This window comes from Peromyscus californicus, unplaced genomic scaffold, assembly GCF_007827085.1.
Source record: "Peromyscus californicus insignis strain IS unplaced genomic scaffold, ASM782708v3 Scaffold_17__1_contigs__length_78620276, whole genome shotgun sequence".
Classification (NCBI taxonomy): Eukaryota; Metazoa; Chordata; class Mammalia; order Rodentia; family Cricetidae; genus Peromyscus; species Peromyscus californicus.
Genome location: NW_026294469.1, coordinates 14,733,128 through 14,751,554, shown reverse-complemented (window position 1 = coordinate 14,751,554; position 18,427 = coordinate 14,733,128). Strand labels below are relative to the sequence as shown.

The following is an 18,427-nucleotide window of genomic DNA, read 5'->3' as shown; positions in this document are numbered from 1 at the left end:
CTAGGGCTCAAGTGGTAATTCCCAACAAGTGAGTTAATTTTTAGTCTGGGCATAAAGGACCAAAAGCAGTGGACAGGAACAAAGAAATGATTCCTCCAGCAGGGGAGCTCACTCCAAACACACCACAGGAAAATGCCACAACTTCATACACCTTAATCTTTAGACCATCCTCCTATAATTTATGCAAAAATAGTACTCCTTTGGCCATGTGCATACCTCAAAAGGGCAGGTCTTAACTAGGAAACATTATATTTTAACCCTTGATTATGGGAGACATGAATCCTCAGTTACATAAACTTTGCCAAATGCCACACACCTAAGGGAGGACCCAGGACAGACTCTAAGTGCAAGTGACATGACAAATGGACACGGGTACCTGCTACCTGCATAGGGGAGGGTCCTGAAGCTGCTTGCTACTCAGCAACGAGGGATGTGCTGGGCACCTAAAGGCTCAAGGATAGCAATTCTCCTGTCCGGGGAACAGTGTGACCCAGCTGTCCCAGGCCACTATTGTGCTGGGCCTTCTGCTGCGCAGACCCAGGACAAACAAGTCTCCCACTAATAGATCAGATGTGGTCTTCTCACACTGCATCTTGGGTATGTTACAAAAGACAAGATATAGTCACTAGGAAGGAAGACCATTTCGAAGACATACCAAAGCCTCTGGGGTGAATTTGGGACACATCTGTCAAATGTGTTCCTACCCATCATCTTTTGGGCTATCTGCTTCAGTCTGAAGTTTCCATGCCTTGGGCCCCTTTCTTGTTGTGTTACCGTGCATTCTCTCAGCATCCCTTGATGTAAAGGGAACAGAAATGGGATCCCAGCTTATGTCAGTTAGAATCCATCACTGTGACAAACACCTGAGAAAACCTAGTTAAGCGGGAAAGATGTGCACTGGCCCATGGTTTCGGGGTTTCTATGCCATCATGGTCTGGAGAACATGGCCAAGCAAAGCAGCTCCTACCATGGAGGGCGAGAAGCAGGGAGACAGAATGCCTGTGCTATCAGTATTTCTCTTCTTTCCTTTTTTATTTCATCTAGACTCCCAGCCTGCACCCATGGGGTCTCCCCCTTTAGTCAACTCCCTGTAAATTCACTCCCGGACAGACACAGCAAGGGCTGTGCCTTATTAATCTCCTAGGCAGCCCTCAGTCCAAATAGCTTAATACATTAGCACTTTTTTTCTTGCACTGCCAAATCATTCAAGTTTTTATATATAAAAAAAAAAAAAAGAATCAGACAGGATATGGTTTTTAAGCATGACTCTCCTAGAGACATTTTTCAAGTTGACATTCAAGGTTAACCACCACAAGTCTCTGCCTATTGGATGGGCTTCTGGCCAGGTGAATACTCAAATGGGAACAAATGAAAAGACAAGCACCAGGCCCTACCCCAGGGAGCATGGTTTGCACTCCCCAGCCTTCTAGTACCATCTGTGGAGAAGCCTGTGGCATCTGGATGCTGGTGTCACCCATGAGATATAGCATCAAGATGGATGATGGCAGCAAGAATATCTTCTCTTCTCTGGTACCCAGATGCAGTGTGGCTGGGCTGTTCCCACTGAAGGAAGTGGTGTAGATCAAGACAAGTGGCATTGTATGAACCAGCCTCATGTCACCACAGGTGCAGATGTCCTGCTGTGTAGGACTTCCCATGCCTTTGCCATAAGCTCCTGGGGTAGCAGAGAGGTGCCGACTCTGGACTCAGCCCCACTGTGTATATGCCTGGCGCACCATCTGCTCCTGGCTCTACCTCCTGGGATGTGTGACCTAACTTCTGACCTTCAGTTGTCTCTGATGAAAAATAGAGCCAACAAAATCTAACTGCTACTAAATCCTCCAACTAACTCTTCAGAAGATTCTGTAACTGGGGAGCCTCAGTGCGTTATTTTCCCTTCATCTTTATTCTAATATTGCTGCTAATACATTAGCACTTTATTCTTGCACTACCACATCATTCAAGTTTTTATTGAAGAAAAAAAAAAAGCCAGGCAGGGCATGGTCTTTAAGCATTACTCCACTAGAGACATTTTTCAAGTTGACAATGATCTACTCATAACACTCCTGGGGTCTGTTTGATCAATGAGCCATGAAGGTATCCAATGAGACTGTCACTCTAGCCAGTATTCTGACATCTACAAAGGGATATCATTGTCAGAAATAGGGAAAAAGAAAAGAGAAAAAAAATTGCAGTGGAATTTCCCCTGAATATTGGTCCCATAATCCTTTAACGTCCATTTTTCAAATACTGGTGAAGGCCGGCAATGTGGTTCAGTTGGTAGAGTGCTTGTCTGACATGCACAAAGCCCTAGGTTCAGTCCCCAATGCTTGGGAGGTAAAGGCAGGAAGAGGGGAAGTTCAAGGTCATCCTCTGTTATTACAAGTTTGAGGTCCAGCCTGGGCTACATGAAAGCCTATCTGAAAGATAAATGGAATTCATGCTGATGAGCAGTTGCTGGGGAGACCCCTCTTGCATGGGCAGCCTGTGAAGCACCCAGAGAGTTTACCCATATGCTATTTGTGTGGCCCTTGCGCCACTCTGACAACAACCAGGATGTCTTCAAAGGTCTTTGCTTGATCCTACAAAGTACCTTGACCTTTCTGATGACCCCAGTCATGCCACATAGGAATTCATTCTAAGACGTTGCCATCCTCCAGTGTTTAAAAATGGCTGTACAGTGCTGAGAAATGCTAGGTGCTGGGCATTCATTCAGACAGGCACAGTTCCGATCTCATGGGGTTCAATCATAAGAGAAGAGGGACACATAGAGGAATAATGATCTTAAACTAGGAAGGCTGTTAAAGTGGCAGAAGCCCAGGAAATCATCAGGGCATACTGAAGCCAGAGACCTACCTGAAAGTAACACAAGAAAGTTCCAATGCGTCCCCGTTATTCACACTCTACATGAAAAAGCAATACTCTCAGCTACTATCTCCTTGACTATATTCTTAGTTTGGCCAAGAGAGTGTCAGATAGCTTTGAGGCTCTCTGAACACCAGATTACAACAGCTGAGGACGACCTGGGAAGCATCAGGAACTCTGTGAAGGTCTAGGAGGAGGAAGGTGATACAATCAGAGCTGTGTGTGGTTCAACGTGGATAAGGGACAGGAAGAGAGGCAGCTCCATCAGATGGCTCTGTCATTATCTCAGTTGACACAGGAAGGCTGGTTATCTGCATGTGTAGTCCAACAGAGGTTTCACTTTCTATACACATCTCTGATTTATTGCCCTATCCTTCATTTATTGCCCTATCCTTCAGGATAACAATCCATTGCATTGTGCAATCCAGATGTAGGCTAAGAAATAACTTATGTTTATTAACATAATTAATTAATAATTATTTTACCCACAGTAATCAGTAGAAAAGATTATATTCCATAAAGCTACCAGGATACCTGCCAAGAAAATGAAATTATCAGCTAAATTATTGGAAACAGTATTTAAAACAGCTGCTGATCCACAAAAATCTAGAGAATGTTGATTTGTTATACTTTGGTTAAAAATCCCTTAAAAGAGAATGCTGTGTGCTCAATTAACCCATTCCAAAAACTTCTCTTAAGCCAGGCTACCCGCAAGGAGCAAAGTCCCTCAAGATAGAAAAGATCTACAGTCACCAACAAGGACTTGATTCTAAGTGAAGGTCAAGGCCAAAGTGATTTCTCCAAAGCATTTTAAGACTTCAGCACACCAGCGCTGGCAGTAAGGGGACCAATGAGCAGGGACAATGGTTGTACTTACCCTGTGTCATCCTGGAAGCCTTCCAGCTCATCCCGCTGTTCCGCCAGTGTGGCCTCCAGATCCAGGTAAGCACCATTGTGGGACAGCTGCAGGGTACAGTCATCGAGCTAGGAGAGAACGAAGGAGTTAGTCCCAGCCATCTCCTTGGATGGGAACCAGGTACCATCAAGTCACCTTAAGTTGCCCTCACGGGCTTTTTAAAAGTCCAGCGTTACTCTGAACTGTGATGCAAAGCTGGAGGAGGGAATACACTAGTGTAAGTACACTGGATTGGGATTGGTACAAGTAGACAGGAGTATCTGTCAGAGGGCTGGCATTGCCCCCAAGTTGTTAAGATTCTCAAGTTGTAGTTGACAGCATTTTGCTGTATTTAGAATGATTACTTACACTTAAAAAGGTAAATTATTTTTCCAAAGACTGAGATTAATATTATGAGGAAACCAAGTGTATAATGTCATGTTTGCCTCCTTGAGTTGTCAGGATGGCTCTTATGGTTCATCTGGTTGTTAAGTCAAAACCCTAGTTGCAAAATGCAGGCAAGCAGCAGCTCACAACTGAAATCGCAGTCCAGCAGGGGCAGAGGCAAGAAAAGAGGTAGGAAGAGTATGCTGCTGATCACAACCATAGTCCTGCCTAATGGGACTGCTCGGCTCCATTTGAATTCCTAGTTTTATTCCCAGAAGCCTCAAGTGAACACTGAATCTTCTTTCCTGGTCCCCACAGCCTTCCAGGGATCTGCCTCAACATGTTCTGTGTCAAGCCCCAAAGAACAACAGGAAACCCCACAATTTTCCCAGCCTATAGCAACAGATCCTCAGGCCTCAACCTAATTGCCTGACCCCGCCATTCCCCTCTTCACATTCCAGACATCACTAACTACCACCATTTCCAGAATACCGTCTTAGCAAAATGATGTATCTGACCCAGGCAGGACACCAAAGAACACAGAGAGGCTTCCTTCCCTCAGAGATACGGTTTCATTGAATGAGTGGGGCAGACGGACAGACTGTAGATTAGAATAAGACAGAAGTTAGATCAGCTGCCAGTCAGTGGATGCTCTTGCTTAGTTTATTCTCCAGTGACTCCTTCAACAGAGATGCCAAAACCCTCTATAATGTTGCCCAAATCCCCACCCAGACGAAGACTATCATTGTTTCCTAGCCAAATGTCACCAACTTGATCCCCTAATTAAAGGGTGAACAAGCCCCTGTACATTTGGACTAGTGAATGTCTCAACTGAAAAAGAAGAGGTGAACATGGGCCTCTTAGTCCCTGAAGAGGAACATGTGGGGTATGTGCAGAACAACCAGGGGATGAAAGGCAAATAGGGATACTGACTGCCCTGGGACAGACTGCCTTGGGGACGTGGTGTGCATAGAGGCTAATATGCCAAGAGAGTCAACACACTGCCAAAGCTATGCCATGATGCATACCCAGCCTCACCATGACACCCAAGACACAAGATTAATATTTAAACTATCATCGTGTGAGCCAAGGAGCATGGGTAAAAAGCACTGGGGCTAGAACAACAGAGGGAAATCTCCTGGATAGTTCAGAGTTCAGGAGGCAGCTTCAGGTCTCACTTTCACAAAGTGGTAGACGCCTGTATTAGTTACTTTGTTCACGGCTGTGACAAAGATACTCCGGCAAGGGTTTGTTTTGACTTGTGGTTGAGGAGGGGATACACTCCATTAGGTCCGGAAGGTGTGGGAACAGGAACAAGAAGCAGCCGGTCACTGCGTTAGGTGAGGAAGCAGAGGGGCGAATGCTGGAGCTCAACACACTTCCTCCTTTGATCTAAAATCCAAGTCCTCAAGATGGTACTACCCACATTCAAGATGGGGACTCCCTTCCTCAGGGAAACCTTCCTGGAAACATCCCTGCAGACAAACTCAGAGGTGTGTCTCCCTGGAGATTCAAGTTGCCAACAAAGATTAACCATTTCAACCTGGGTAATGATTACTAAGTAACAATTGCAAACTTCCAAAACAAATGGCCACAACCAAGGTGTAGAGGCAACCAAGAAAGGTGTATTTCAAACTGGTTGTTACAAATATACAGGCAGAAATATCCAAGCTTTCCTTACCGAAGGACTCAGACATCTCCCTGCCAGACTGAGTCCCTGGCCTCCATTCTGGCTTAGGGGGAGGCAACCTGATCCCTTGCCTTGGCCTCTCATGTCAAATGTCCTCCCAGATGACTTAAGGGTCCTGGAATTTCCTGACTCTGACAATTTTCATGTCAACCCTGATCCCCTGGCAGCATGTCCCCTGCACTCCTTTCTTGACTGAAAGTTCGGTGGCCAGGACACTGTCGGGCACTTGAGGACATAAGACAAAGCAGGGAGCCATGTTGGAAGATAGCGTTACAGGGCTATTATAGAAGGGTGGCGATTAGGGAATTTAGGGGTGGTGACATTGGCGGAGCTGAGCGACTTCAGATCAGGTTACAGGCTGTCAACCTGTGGCCAAGGTTCTGGCAGGGATCAAGCTGCTCCAGAGGGAGTCAATCCCAGACCCACAATAAAGGTCCTTCCACATCTCCTGAATGGGCCACTCCCCCCTGCTGGCCCAGTCAAAACACATCCTTTAAACAAGCAGCCTGGTGACACAGAAAGCTCCCTCTGCTCCTTATTACAGATGCGGCACCATGACTCTGGGGTTCTTTTGACTGTTCCTACAAAGACAGAGCACTCTCGAAAAGGGCAGGCTCACCATTCCGGAAAAACCTCAAACATCTGAAGCAAGGCTGATGTCACGTCTCGGTTTATATATTCCTTCCCTCTCCCTAAGCCAGTGAAGTGGTGTGTTGCTGGGGTGGTTTAATGATTATCTGGGTCCTGGCAGCAAGTCTAGAGTCTAGTCTAGGCAATAAAACTTCTGTGTAACCCTGAAATAGATTTGAACAGAAACCTTCTATAAATACACATGAGGTTACCCTTTAAACTAATTTTGGGAGTTGCATAGAAATGAGAAAATACGTGGTTTAACAATAGACTTCAGCATTTATAGAAAATCTCAAATAAACCTCACTCACTTGTGTCTTTTGATAGGACCCTCCCATGCTCGCATCCACAGCCTCCCCCATGTGATCTATACAACAGCCTGGAACCCAGGTTGGCCTGCGTCTGTACCACCTGATGGAGCTGAGCTGACAGCTATAGGCACTCACCCCCAGGAGCTGTCCTCCCTCATGGTTATTGGAATTCCGCCATTGAGTGAGGCCAATCTAGATTGCCAAGTTCCAGATGATCCAACGGCTGATGACAGACACATGAGACAGCCCAATAGAAATAGGGAAACAACCCTAAGCCAGCACTTCCCAGTAGATCCGTAGGCTTCAGGGTAACTTCGTGGTTGTTAATTTAAGTCCGTCTCCTGTCTCCATGATCTGTCACCACAGACCACCCACAGCTGACAGGTAGGGCAAACCTGACCATTAGAGTTCCCAGCATCTGGGTGGGTGCTGTGGATGATTGATTGATAAATAAAATGCTGACTGGCCAGTAGCCAGGCAGGAAGTATAGGCAAGACAAAGAGAGAGGAGAAGTCTGGGAAGTGGAAGGCTGGGAGGAGGAAACGCCAGCCTGCCGTCCAGGGAGCAGCATGTAAAGGCAGCAGGTAAAGCCACGGAACATGTGGCGACATATAGATTAACAGAAATGGGCTGAGTTTAAGTGTAAGAGCTAGAGAGTGGTAGGCCTGAGCTAATGGCCGAGCAGTTTAATTAATATGAGCTTCTGAGTGATTATTTTATAAGCAGTTGTAGGGTCTGTGGGGCTGGGCAGGACTGGAGAAAACTCCAGCTACAGGTGGGTGGTGGGGGAGAGGCTCTCTGCACAAGTTGCCCACTAAATGTACGGTGACATGACAAGCTGAAGTAGGGATGGCCACCAAATATCCAGGCCTGAGACGGAACACAGAGCACAAGTACCTAACCTTGACCCTCTGAGCTAAAACTCCTGCTGAGGAAAAAAAAAAAAAAACCCACAACAGCAGGTGTTGAGTACAAGGGACCAGAAGCACAGGGAATGAGGGAACAGCGATTGCAAAGAGAAGTGTGAGAAAGCAGGCGTGTGAAGTCCCTGGTCCCCAGAGTTCATTCTACTGGTCCACCTTACTCCTCTTGCAAACTTCAGAGTAAAAGATGACAGTTTTGAACACTTAGTCCCCGGCTGGTGGCACTTGTTTGGGAGGTTGTGGGTCCCTTAAGAGATGGGGCATACAACACCAGGTATGAGAAGCCCTCTTCTTAGCTATTGATCATGGTTTCCCAAGAGACTCCTAGAACACACAGGCTATTGCTATTGCCCTTGGTTGCCACCCCCCACTCCTAGAGATGGAAGTTAAGACTCTATTGTTGAAACACCATGCGCTTCAGGCACAGGGCCCAGCGACCCCTGGGCTAGCACTGACCTGAATGCCTCCTTCCTGAGCACTAGCTTTCCCGGTACACAGAAGGCACAAGGCAAACTTCCAAAGCAGGGAGACAACCAATAGTCCTACCCAGCTATGAAGCCTATGAACCACAGTCATGATCAGTATGGCATCATAACACAAAAGGTGCCATAGTGACATGCATACCTTAGTGGTACCCAACAGCTCTCTAATTGGATTTAAGACCTACAGAACAAGATGGAAATCATGCCTGGTTCAGGAAATCTAGCCAGCTACCAGGGCTAGTGAAGTCATGGATCTTGGAGGAGAATCTACAACCACCACTTTACCAAACCAGCATAATCCCTGAGTACATTCTAAATATTTGTCCTCACACACACAGATAAGTGCAGTCCTCACCCCACATCAAGGGAACTTCTCTTTGCAACATATAGAGACCATTACAGAAAACCACAACCAATCAGAATGCAGGGTTATGGAGCCCAGTCGCAGTGGATACATCTACGACATAGTCTGGCCCCTAGGGGGACACTGCAGAAGAGGGATGGAAAGGTTATAAGAGCCAGGGGTCACAGAAATTGCTGTGACATTGTGTCTCCTAGTAATGTTGCAACACACACCCATAAGTTCCCACCAACATGACTACCTAAACATGAGCTGAACAAGGACAGCAATAATCATAACAGAGTGGATGGGGGAAGACCATGAGGCCTCAACCTGACACAAAGAACTTCAGGCAACTAAGAAATGCTGAGAGTGAAAGAAATAGTCTTTCTCGGGAAAGAGCACGCCAATCGGTTATCCACTACCAAATAGTTCTGAAAACATATGTACAAGTAAACATTATACAGACTGAGCAGGTCATATTTAGGAATATACTTGTGCACCCAGTGCATATATGTATGAAACAACAATTAATGAAAAAAGAGGCCATGAGTTGGAAAGAGAACAGGGAGGAGTACATGGGAGGGAGGAGAGAAAGAGGTAGAGAATAGCTGGAGGAAGTAAGCCTATCTCCAACCACTTTGCCTCCTGATCTGCCCAGATGTGGAAGCTCCCACTGCTACAGCCAGAAATGGTCCCCACTGCCTTCCCTCCTCTGTCCTGACAGACTATACCCACAAAATAAATCTCACCTCCCTCGAGATGCTTTAGCTTAGTATTTTATCACACTGGTAAGAGAAGTAACCAGTGTACAACAAATTCTGAGGGATTCCAGCAAATGCAAGCACAGGCCTTCTGAGCTCTCTGGTCCCAGGTCCACACACCAGGCTTCTCCTGGCTCAAACACTAAGAATCCTGTGAGCCCTGGCCATTCTCCAAGGCTGAATTTACCATGAGCCTCCTTAGTGTCCACTTCAAGCTGACCGAAGCTCTAAGAGGGGTACAAAAGTCATCAGTGTATTTCAGCTAGTCACTTACTGAACAGCTACACCAAAAGCAGCAGAGACAACAAGCTGGATTTAGGTGACAAGCAAAAAAAGTCAGAAAAGACAGCTTTCCAAAAAGCCACGCCATGTGTTCCTATGGCAGTTGAATATAATTGGCCCCCATAAGCTCATTAGGAGTGGCACTATTAGGAGGTGTGACTTTGTTAGAGTAGGAATGTCATTGTTGGAGGAAGTAGGTCACTATGGAGGCAGGCTTTGAAGTCTCACATATGCTCAAGCTATGACAAATGTCTCAGACCACTTCCTGTTGCCTGCATATCAAAATGTAAAACTCTCAGCTCCTTCTCCAGTACCATGTCTGCTTGCACGCTGCCATGCCCCACCATGATGATAATGGACTGAACCTCTGAAACTGTAAGCCAGCCCATTCAATGTTTTCCTTCATGAGAGTTGCCATGGTCATGGTATCTGTTCACACCAATAGAAACCCTAACTAAGATAGTTCCTTTCACACCTCCTAATAAAACCAACTGTTAACACTGGTTCGAACACTCGGGCTTCCAGGCGCTAAGCTCCCCCATAAGCAGCAATGCAGAGGAATAAGGTGGTGTGGGTTCCTGCTCTGGTGCATAGTGAGGCTATGGCATGCATTTTGTCACCCTGTAAGCTACACAGCCTCCTGATGTGGATTCCTTTGTATGTACAGTTGGCCCTCTGCACCTGATGGTACATAATGGGCTTCCCATGCATGAGTTAAATCAGGGAATATTATTCTGCATTGGATATGTCAGACTTCCGTTCTTCTTGCCTAAATAATACAGTGTAGTAACTATTGGCGTCATAGTGCATAGTGCACATTACACTGGAGGATGGGCCAAGGTTGTAGGTATACTATGCTATTTTACCTAAAGCATTTGAACATCCACAGATTTGGGTATCCACACAGATTCCATTACCAGTCCCGCTTGGACCCTGACTGATGATAATACCATACATTTTTTATTCATAGCTATAAAGAAAAAACTAAAGTTGTAAATATAGGGAACAACTGGTTAGTTTTCTTAAGAGACCAAGAAACTGAATACATGATAAATCAAAAGAAAATCAGTCCTGTTGAGCAATGCCAGCAAAGCACATCCCTAGGGACCCATTGAGACTCTTCAGCATAGCTGTCACACAGGCACTTTAATGAATGACTTAGAGGTAAGGACACTTCTGAGATCCAGCAGCTGGGAATAATGAAATATTATGAATGCCCTTACTTCGAAAGTGGCTTGATTTTACTTCTTCAGAAGTCTGGGTAAGCAATTTGTGGTCACTAACCCAAGCACAAGTGGTCTTGTCCCTAAGCTGATTCAGGTAGCTTCCAAATCAAGTCCTAGACTTACATTTCAACTAAGAAGGGCACACACAGCCCACCCACTAACAGCAAGAACCTCTACAAGAATCCTTGAGAAGACAAAGGAGAGAGCTTTGGGAAATGGTAACACGTGTCCAGGCAAGTCAATGATTCTTTATCATTAAATAGCCAAAAGTGTATTAGACCTTTTCATTCAAAAAGCTGCAATTCATTGACTTACATAGGCCCCATGTCCTGTGTTCTACATTATTTTATTCAAATTGAAAAATAATTCCATCACTATTTCAGGAGAAAAGGGTAAGGAGGGAGATATGAAGGTTAAGGTTGGGAGGTGAGGGAATCTGAGTGACTGATACAATATGGAAGTGGCCAACACAGAAGCAAAATCTTGAATTTCTTGCCTGAGCAAATTAATCAGTAGATTAATTTCTCACCAACATGGGAAATGCCAGGTAAAGTGTGTGAGGCTGGGATAAAGATAGGATTTCTCTTTCTTTCTTTCTTTTTTTTTTTTTTTCGAGACAGGGTTTCTCTGTGTAGCTTTGTGCCTTTCCTGGAACTCACTTGGTAGTCCAGGCTGGCCTCAAACTCACGGAGATCCACCTGGCTCTGACTCCCGAGTGCTGGGATTAAAGGCGTGCGCCACCACCACCCGGCAGATTTCTCTTTCTGACCTATTTTGTCTATTATATCTAAGCAAATTTGGGGTTACTTAAGAGAGACCATACATACATTTTATTCATCTTTTCAAAGAGCCTAATTTTAATTGTATTATTTTCCTCTGTTGTAAGTTTTCTTTTTCACTCACTCTGTGTGTGTGTGTGTGTGTGTGTGTGTGTGTGTGTGTGTGTGTGTGTGCATGCACACACACACATATGGTGTCTGAGGGAGTTGCTTTGTTTGGTGTCTTTTTGAGATTTATGTATTCCCATTTTATGTGTAGGAGTGTTCACCTGCACGTGTCGGTGTGTACCACGTGTCTGCAGTGCCTGCAGAGTCCAGAGGAGGACTTCGGAACCCCTGGAACTGGAGCCGCAGAGAGCTGTGAGCCACCATGTGGGTGCTCGAGCCAGCACACACCATCTTTCCTTTCTCATTTACGTCTCCCAGCAAGCAGTGTCATGGTGACATGTTGGTCACCCTGATACAGGACCTGTTTCACAGTGGTGCCATTCCCAGCTGACATCATGAAAACAGGACTAGGAGGACTGTCACCAAGCACTGCCCCCTGTACTCTCTGCCTAGGCTACGTAGTAAAGATCCTATTGAGAAAAGGGGATGGAGGGGAGGAGAATGATGGAAGGCTTCTGTGCATCTGCTAAAGGGCTTGTATTACAGCATATAAGAAGCTGTTACAATTGAACAGCCGAAGGGCAAATAACCCCATTTAAAATTGGGCAAAGGATTTGAACAATCGTGGACAACCACTTACCACACAGCCTGTGAACTCTAGGCTGTAAGCCAGGGATAGACAATTGATGGGGAGTTCTTCTGGTTCCCTTACATCCCTTCATGATAAGGCCTGTAGAATATAACCCAGAACCCCAGGGCCCTTTAACCCAGGTTCGCCACCATCCATTATCAGTGGATCCCAAACTCCAGTGCAGACATTAGTCTCCTGGAACATTGGTTCACACTCAAATATTCAAATTACGTGGGTCTAGGCAGCTGGATCACAGGGATCTATATAATTCAATTCCCACCATTACTCAGTGAATAGATAGAGAAACCTTAGGCTCCACTCTGAGAAAAAAAGATATAATATTGCTAGATTCCTTGGGGGAAGGAGTAAGCCAAAAGCAAGTTCTGAAGCCCTAATTGCTTCAGAGCATGTTCCTCTTCTCCCAGTCCTTGGCTCTCCTTCCAGAACCACCATGTCCCCTCACAGGTTCTTCCTAATGAGCAAGTACATTCCCTGGGGTCCAACTGTGGGTTTTGGGCCAACACCCAGCAAAGATGCCCTGGGATCCTTGGAAATGGCACACACAGGCCAAGCCTCCAGCTCCACCTGGTACCCATGACTGGGTCCAGGAGCAGAAGCCACACCTCACAGAAAGTCCAGCTGGCTGCCACTGTGAACTTCTAGGAAATGCTTTCATTAATTCTAGAGGGTGAGCTGCCTGCTAGCCAGGAAACCTGAACACATGAGCCAGTCAGAGCATCCCCAGAAGAAAAGAAAAGCAGTCCTGGTGCTCATTGTCACCGCTGTGGAACGACACAGATGCGCACATGTCACAACGCCAGTGGCAGCTCCATGCCTTGCTCAGTGTGGCCAGCTTGGCCTTTTATAATAGTTTTGGTTAGTTGCCAAGAGGTAAGAGTAGAGAGAATATACACTGAACTCCAGGTTCCACATTCCCAGAAAGAACAGAGCAATGTAGGGGCCCCATAGATTCCTCACCGCCACACTGCCTTTGGTGCATACACTCTCCAAGCCTCTGGGCCACCTGTCCACCTGGCTCCTGTGTGCTGAAAGTTTGGACCATGGCTCAGGAGATGGAGTAGCTCTCTGTCCTCAGTGACTATGGCTGGATGTAAAGTCTCATTTCTTTTCAGCGGTCTGTAACACTATATGCTATGTACACTCAGCCCAACACCTCCTCAAAATCCAAGCAAGTTCCCAATCAGCAGCATGAAGTCAGCCATGTCCTGACTCTATTCCCTTAGTAACTCATTAACTCTGTGGCCAGACAGCCCTCGCTCAGTGATGAGTGAACATCCCACCTCAAAACAGCTGTGCAGAGTTCTGCAGAGGTTCCTGCAATGTCTGCTGTCATGAGATCCTCAGCCACCCCAGGTGCTTAGGTCAGCATGCACCACCTGCCCGCTCTCATTTCCATTTCCAGCAGCTTCGTGGTAACAAGCTGATCAGTCTGTTTCCAGGACCCTGCTTCACACTGATGCCTTCCCCAGCAGCTATCATGACGTAAAGGACTGGGAAGGGTTTTCATCAAACGCTGTCGCCCATGATCTCTGCCATAACTTTTCAATACACTTGAAACACCTATAGGCACTGTGTATCTATAATTGGCAAATTGAAATGTTTAAGAGGAAAGGGGAGGGGAGGGGAAGGCGAGGGGAGGGGAGGAGAAGGGAGAGGAGGAGAAAGAGAGGGCAAGGGAAGGGGGAAGAAGAGAGCCAACACCACCTGCTCAAGAACAGAATGCCCATCCCTGAGGAAGAACTCCCATACAGCTTCAGGTTACAGCCCATCCAAACAGGCACATGGAGGGGACAGCTAAAGTAAAATCCCTCTCCTCACAATGTCATAACATTCCTAAGTTAGTTACCTAAAAAAGAAAAGGAAAAACCCAAACACATTGTCATGCCTAATTTGTGTCTCAGACATGGCTGGGGAGAAAAGGTGGGCTCTCCTTGTGAGAGATTCGTGTTGTGTGGCAGCTGTGAGCACGGTTACGGCCGCAGCCAGGTCTGGGGTATTTAGGGGCCACACTCACTGACTACTGTGTACACTTCTGTAGCTGAGGGGAAAGCTGGAACTCTAGAAACGTCCCGAGTCAGAGCACCTGACTACCGACATAAAACAAAATAATTGGACTGAAGATTGCTGGGTATTAAGTTTTGAGAATTAATGAAATTCTGTAACTTGGTTTATTTATTGTTATTATTGTGTATATATGTATATGACGTGGGCAGGAAGCCTGCGGGAGTCAGAGGATAGCTATAGGGAATCTGTTATCTCTTTCCACCTTATGTGGGTTCCAGGAATCAAGCTCAGGTGGACAGGCTTGTATGACATTTCCTTTACCCACTGAACCGTCTCATCCAGCCAAAATCAAAGTTTTGAGCCCAGTATATGTTTTACTGTGAGATTTGAATTTGTAGATTATCCTCTGTGAGATTTAGATTCACCTTCAGTCATCTTATTGCTATCCAGAGGCACTTGTCAGCTAAAATGCATGCTACAGTGCTGACTGGCTGGCTGATTAGTTGGGTTTCATGTTGGTTTTGTTTTTGTGTTTTGAGACAGGGTCTTTTTATGTAGTTCTGACTGTCCTGAAGCTAGCTATGTAGACCAGGCTGGCCTAGAACTCACAGAGATCCTCCTGCCTCTGCCTCCCAGTGCTGGCTCTTGAAAAGACAAAGAGTCAGGGCTGAGAGAGAAGCTTGGGAGTGCAGCCCTTGCCTAGCACAAGCGGGGCTCATGGTTGGACCCCCAGCACTGTTAAATAATTTTCTTTTAATAATAGTAAAGGAGCTAAGAGGAGAGATTTCAAACTCAAAAACGCTTTTCTCTCTGCAAGGGTGGTGGTCACACCTGCACTCTCAGCCTTCAGGAGGCTGAGGCAGAAGACCTGGGACTCGGAGGCCAGCCTGGGCTACATAGTGAGGTTTAGTTACTTGTCTTGTTGCTGGGACAAAACAACTACAAAAAAACTGAAGGAAGGAAGGGTTCAATTTCGGCTCACAGGTTAAAAATGCTTTAGTCACAGTCGGGGGCAGATCTGTGACAAGACAGGGCTTGGTCCCTTTCTGATTCAGAAGGAAGGCAAAGGAAGTTGGTTCTAGAAAACACTTCAGACCTGCGGTCTCCAGGGAGGACCATGCACAAGCCAGCTGCCTGCTTGTCTCCCTCCTTCACCCAAGTGAGTCTCTTGCAGCTGCACTACCACTGTGTTTTAGGCAGAGCATAATCATTCCCAGATGTTAAAGAAAAATGCTCTGACCAAGCAGGCACTGCAGCTCCAGATGTATGTGGTTCGTGGGCAAGGCCTATGTCCTGTAAGGTTGCCATAATACTCAGGCTGTTCTTCCAGAGAGAAGCCTGATCCTTCACAGTGTGACCTTCATGTAGTCTCTTACACCCTCAGACTTCGCAATACTCCATTGGATGGGAGCTGTGTACTCATTAGGTACCCTGTTCCAAAATTCTAGAGCCACCCCAGTGGATCTAATAACCCCAGTCAGACAGAAACACAAACACATTCAAGTCCCTATAGCCCTGAAACTGGGAACAGTGAGATGATGATAAGTTCCACATGGGGTAAGCTGAGCATTATCTCCCCCAAGGCGCTATTGCTGCCTTTTACCAATGGGGAAACCCCTCTAGCTGAGACATGCTGGACAGGTCTGAAACCTCCAGCTTATGACCCTCCAAGATCAAAGCTGCTTCCACCAGGCAACTCCCATGAGAATCAGGAGACAGGTTTGGATCTTGCAGGACAAGCAAACATGAGAACAGGCCTCAGGGAAACCTCTGGAAAGCCAGATGTGTGGAGCCATGGTGCCGGGATGAAGGTGGCCATGGAAGACTTCAGAACACCTTGCATGTGCAGCTGATGCACAATGGTCAGCACAAATAGCCTTTTCACTGCTCACTTAGGGCTCGGACGCCGCCTCCGCTCAACTTGGGCACTTTTCTTTCCAGGGCTTTTCTGCACACACAGTCCAATGAATAAATATTACTAAAACTGTGATCGGGAGCCAGGAAGATGGCTTGTGAGAAAAGGCAATTGCCACCCAGTCCTGGCAACCTGAGTTCAATCCCCAGAACCCATGTGAATGTGAAACCATCTTCACAAAGTTGTCTTCTAACTTGTAAAAGTGTGTGTGTGTGTGTGTGTGTGTGTGTGTGTGTGTGTGTGTGTGTGTATGTACATAAGTAAATAAATATAAACATTTTAAACAACCAATTTGAATAAAATCCGAGAGGTTTGACCTATGCAAGGGGAAGGAATTACATTCAGACCCTGTGCCGTGCTCACTCTGATCCAGCAGCAGGACAGGACCAACACATTGGGTTTGGGGAGTATTATTATGATTATTAGTGTTGTTGCTGTTGTTTTATTTTTGTTCTTGTATTTTTGAGGTATAGTTTTGCTATGCAGCCTCACCTGGTCTAGAACTTGTAGATAAAATTCTGAACAGTCTTAGTAAATAAGAAACACAGAGCCAAATACAGAGGTAATAGCCAAAGAGATCAGAGAGCCACGACTAGCTTGAGCTTACCACCATCAGTAGCTTCCCCGGAGAGAGAGTTTCTTCCTGCCTGACTTGTGTTTTATTGCCTTTCTCTTCTGCCTTCTCATTGGCTCTAAGCCTAGCCACATGACTTCCTCATCACTGCCTGTCTCTATAGTTGGTGCTGGGGATTAAAGGCGTGTGTCACCATGCCTGGCTGTTTCCAGTGTGGCTTTGAACTCACAGAGATCCAGACGGATCTCTGCCTTTGGAATGCTAAGATTAAAGGTGTGTGTGCCACCATTTTCTGACCTCTATATCTAGTGGCTGTTCTGTTCTCTGACCCCAGATAAGTTTATTAGGATGTATAATATATTGGGGAACACAATATCACCACATTTCCTCTTTTTTGTCTAAAATTTTAAAAAGCTTATAACTAATACAAGAAAAACTATATCCAATAAGTATATACAATATATACAGTCAAGAATTACATTAACAATGTCTAGTCCATTAACATTTGACAGATTCAGACAAAAAAATTCCATTATATATATTAACAATGTCCAGTCCATTAACAGTTGACAGATTCAGACAAAAAATTTCATTACTTATCCTATTTAAAACAAGTAGTTCCTTTTAAAAGTAGATTCAATAATCTCTCTTTTTATCTTATCAAGAACTTATTATGTAGCTCAGGCTTTCCTGGAACTACTTTGTGGCCCAGACTAGTCTCTAGCTCTGGGCTAGAGATGTCATGCCCAGCTAGGATTTTGTGTGTCTAATAAACCCCGAGTGGTTTGGGGGTGACCTGCACAATAGAGGTCAAAGACAGGGGATAAGCATCCACAAATACCTACAGCATAGGGAAGGACAAGAGAGGACAAGCAGACCCTCCAAACTTGACGTGGCTGGGGAAAAGGAACAAAGTAAGTTGGAGCTGAGCTGTGATGACTATGGCCCCTTCTAATTTGACAGTTCAGCAAGGAAGCTGTCCTCAGACTGCAGAATGTGTGTTGCTGCAGGGCTCCTTCAACCCAAGTTTCGGGACTAACAGGTGCTAGGTGTCACAATACATAAAGGCACTTGTCGCCATACCTGATGCCTGGGTGTTCCAGACCTCTTGCCTGCACCGGGCACCTCCTCCCCAACATACCCATACCCCAACATGAGCTCCATTGGTAGACCTCACACAGACTCTGAAGTTTGCTTCTGGTGTGTCCAGTGATCACAGACCAACTAACCGAGCAAACTTTTCTGCCATGTGGAGCACTCAAGTGCATCACCTTCTGGAACAAGGCCTAGGCTCTTTCCAACCCTAGAAACCTTGGGTTCCCTAGGGGACTGTAAGGCATTTTCTTTGATCCCACCCTGGTTCTACTATCAGAGTACAATCTCTCCATAGACATCAAGGTGACCAGATATGTCAGGGCCTTGTACAAAGAAGAAAGTCTCGGTGCTGGTGTAGTTTATGAAAATTGGCCCAGAAACCATGAACAAGAGGCTCAAATCCTCCTCTGGAATATGCTGGGCTGGTTTTTCACTTACTGTTCCTTATTTATATTTGTGAAACAGCAGAGGACCCGAGTTCAATTCCCAGCACCCACATGGCAGC

The 18,427-nt window shown here is 45.9% G+C and overlaps 1 protein-coding gene across 1 annotated transcript in view; it reads right to left on the bottom strand.

Moving 5' to 3' along the window:
- Fhod3 (formin homology 2 domain containing 3) overlaps positions 1-18,427 on the bottom strand; it is a 428,882-nt gene that overhangs the window by 380,800 nt on the left and 29,655 nt on the right. The window contains 1 exon segment of the mRNA XM_052741682.1: positions 3,743-3,849. Within this exon segment, the coding sequence (XP_052597642.1) occupies positions 3,743-3,849 (107 nt within the window).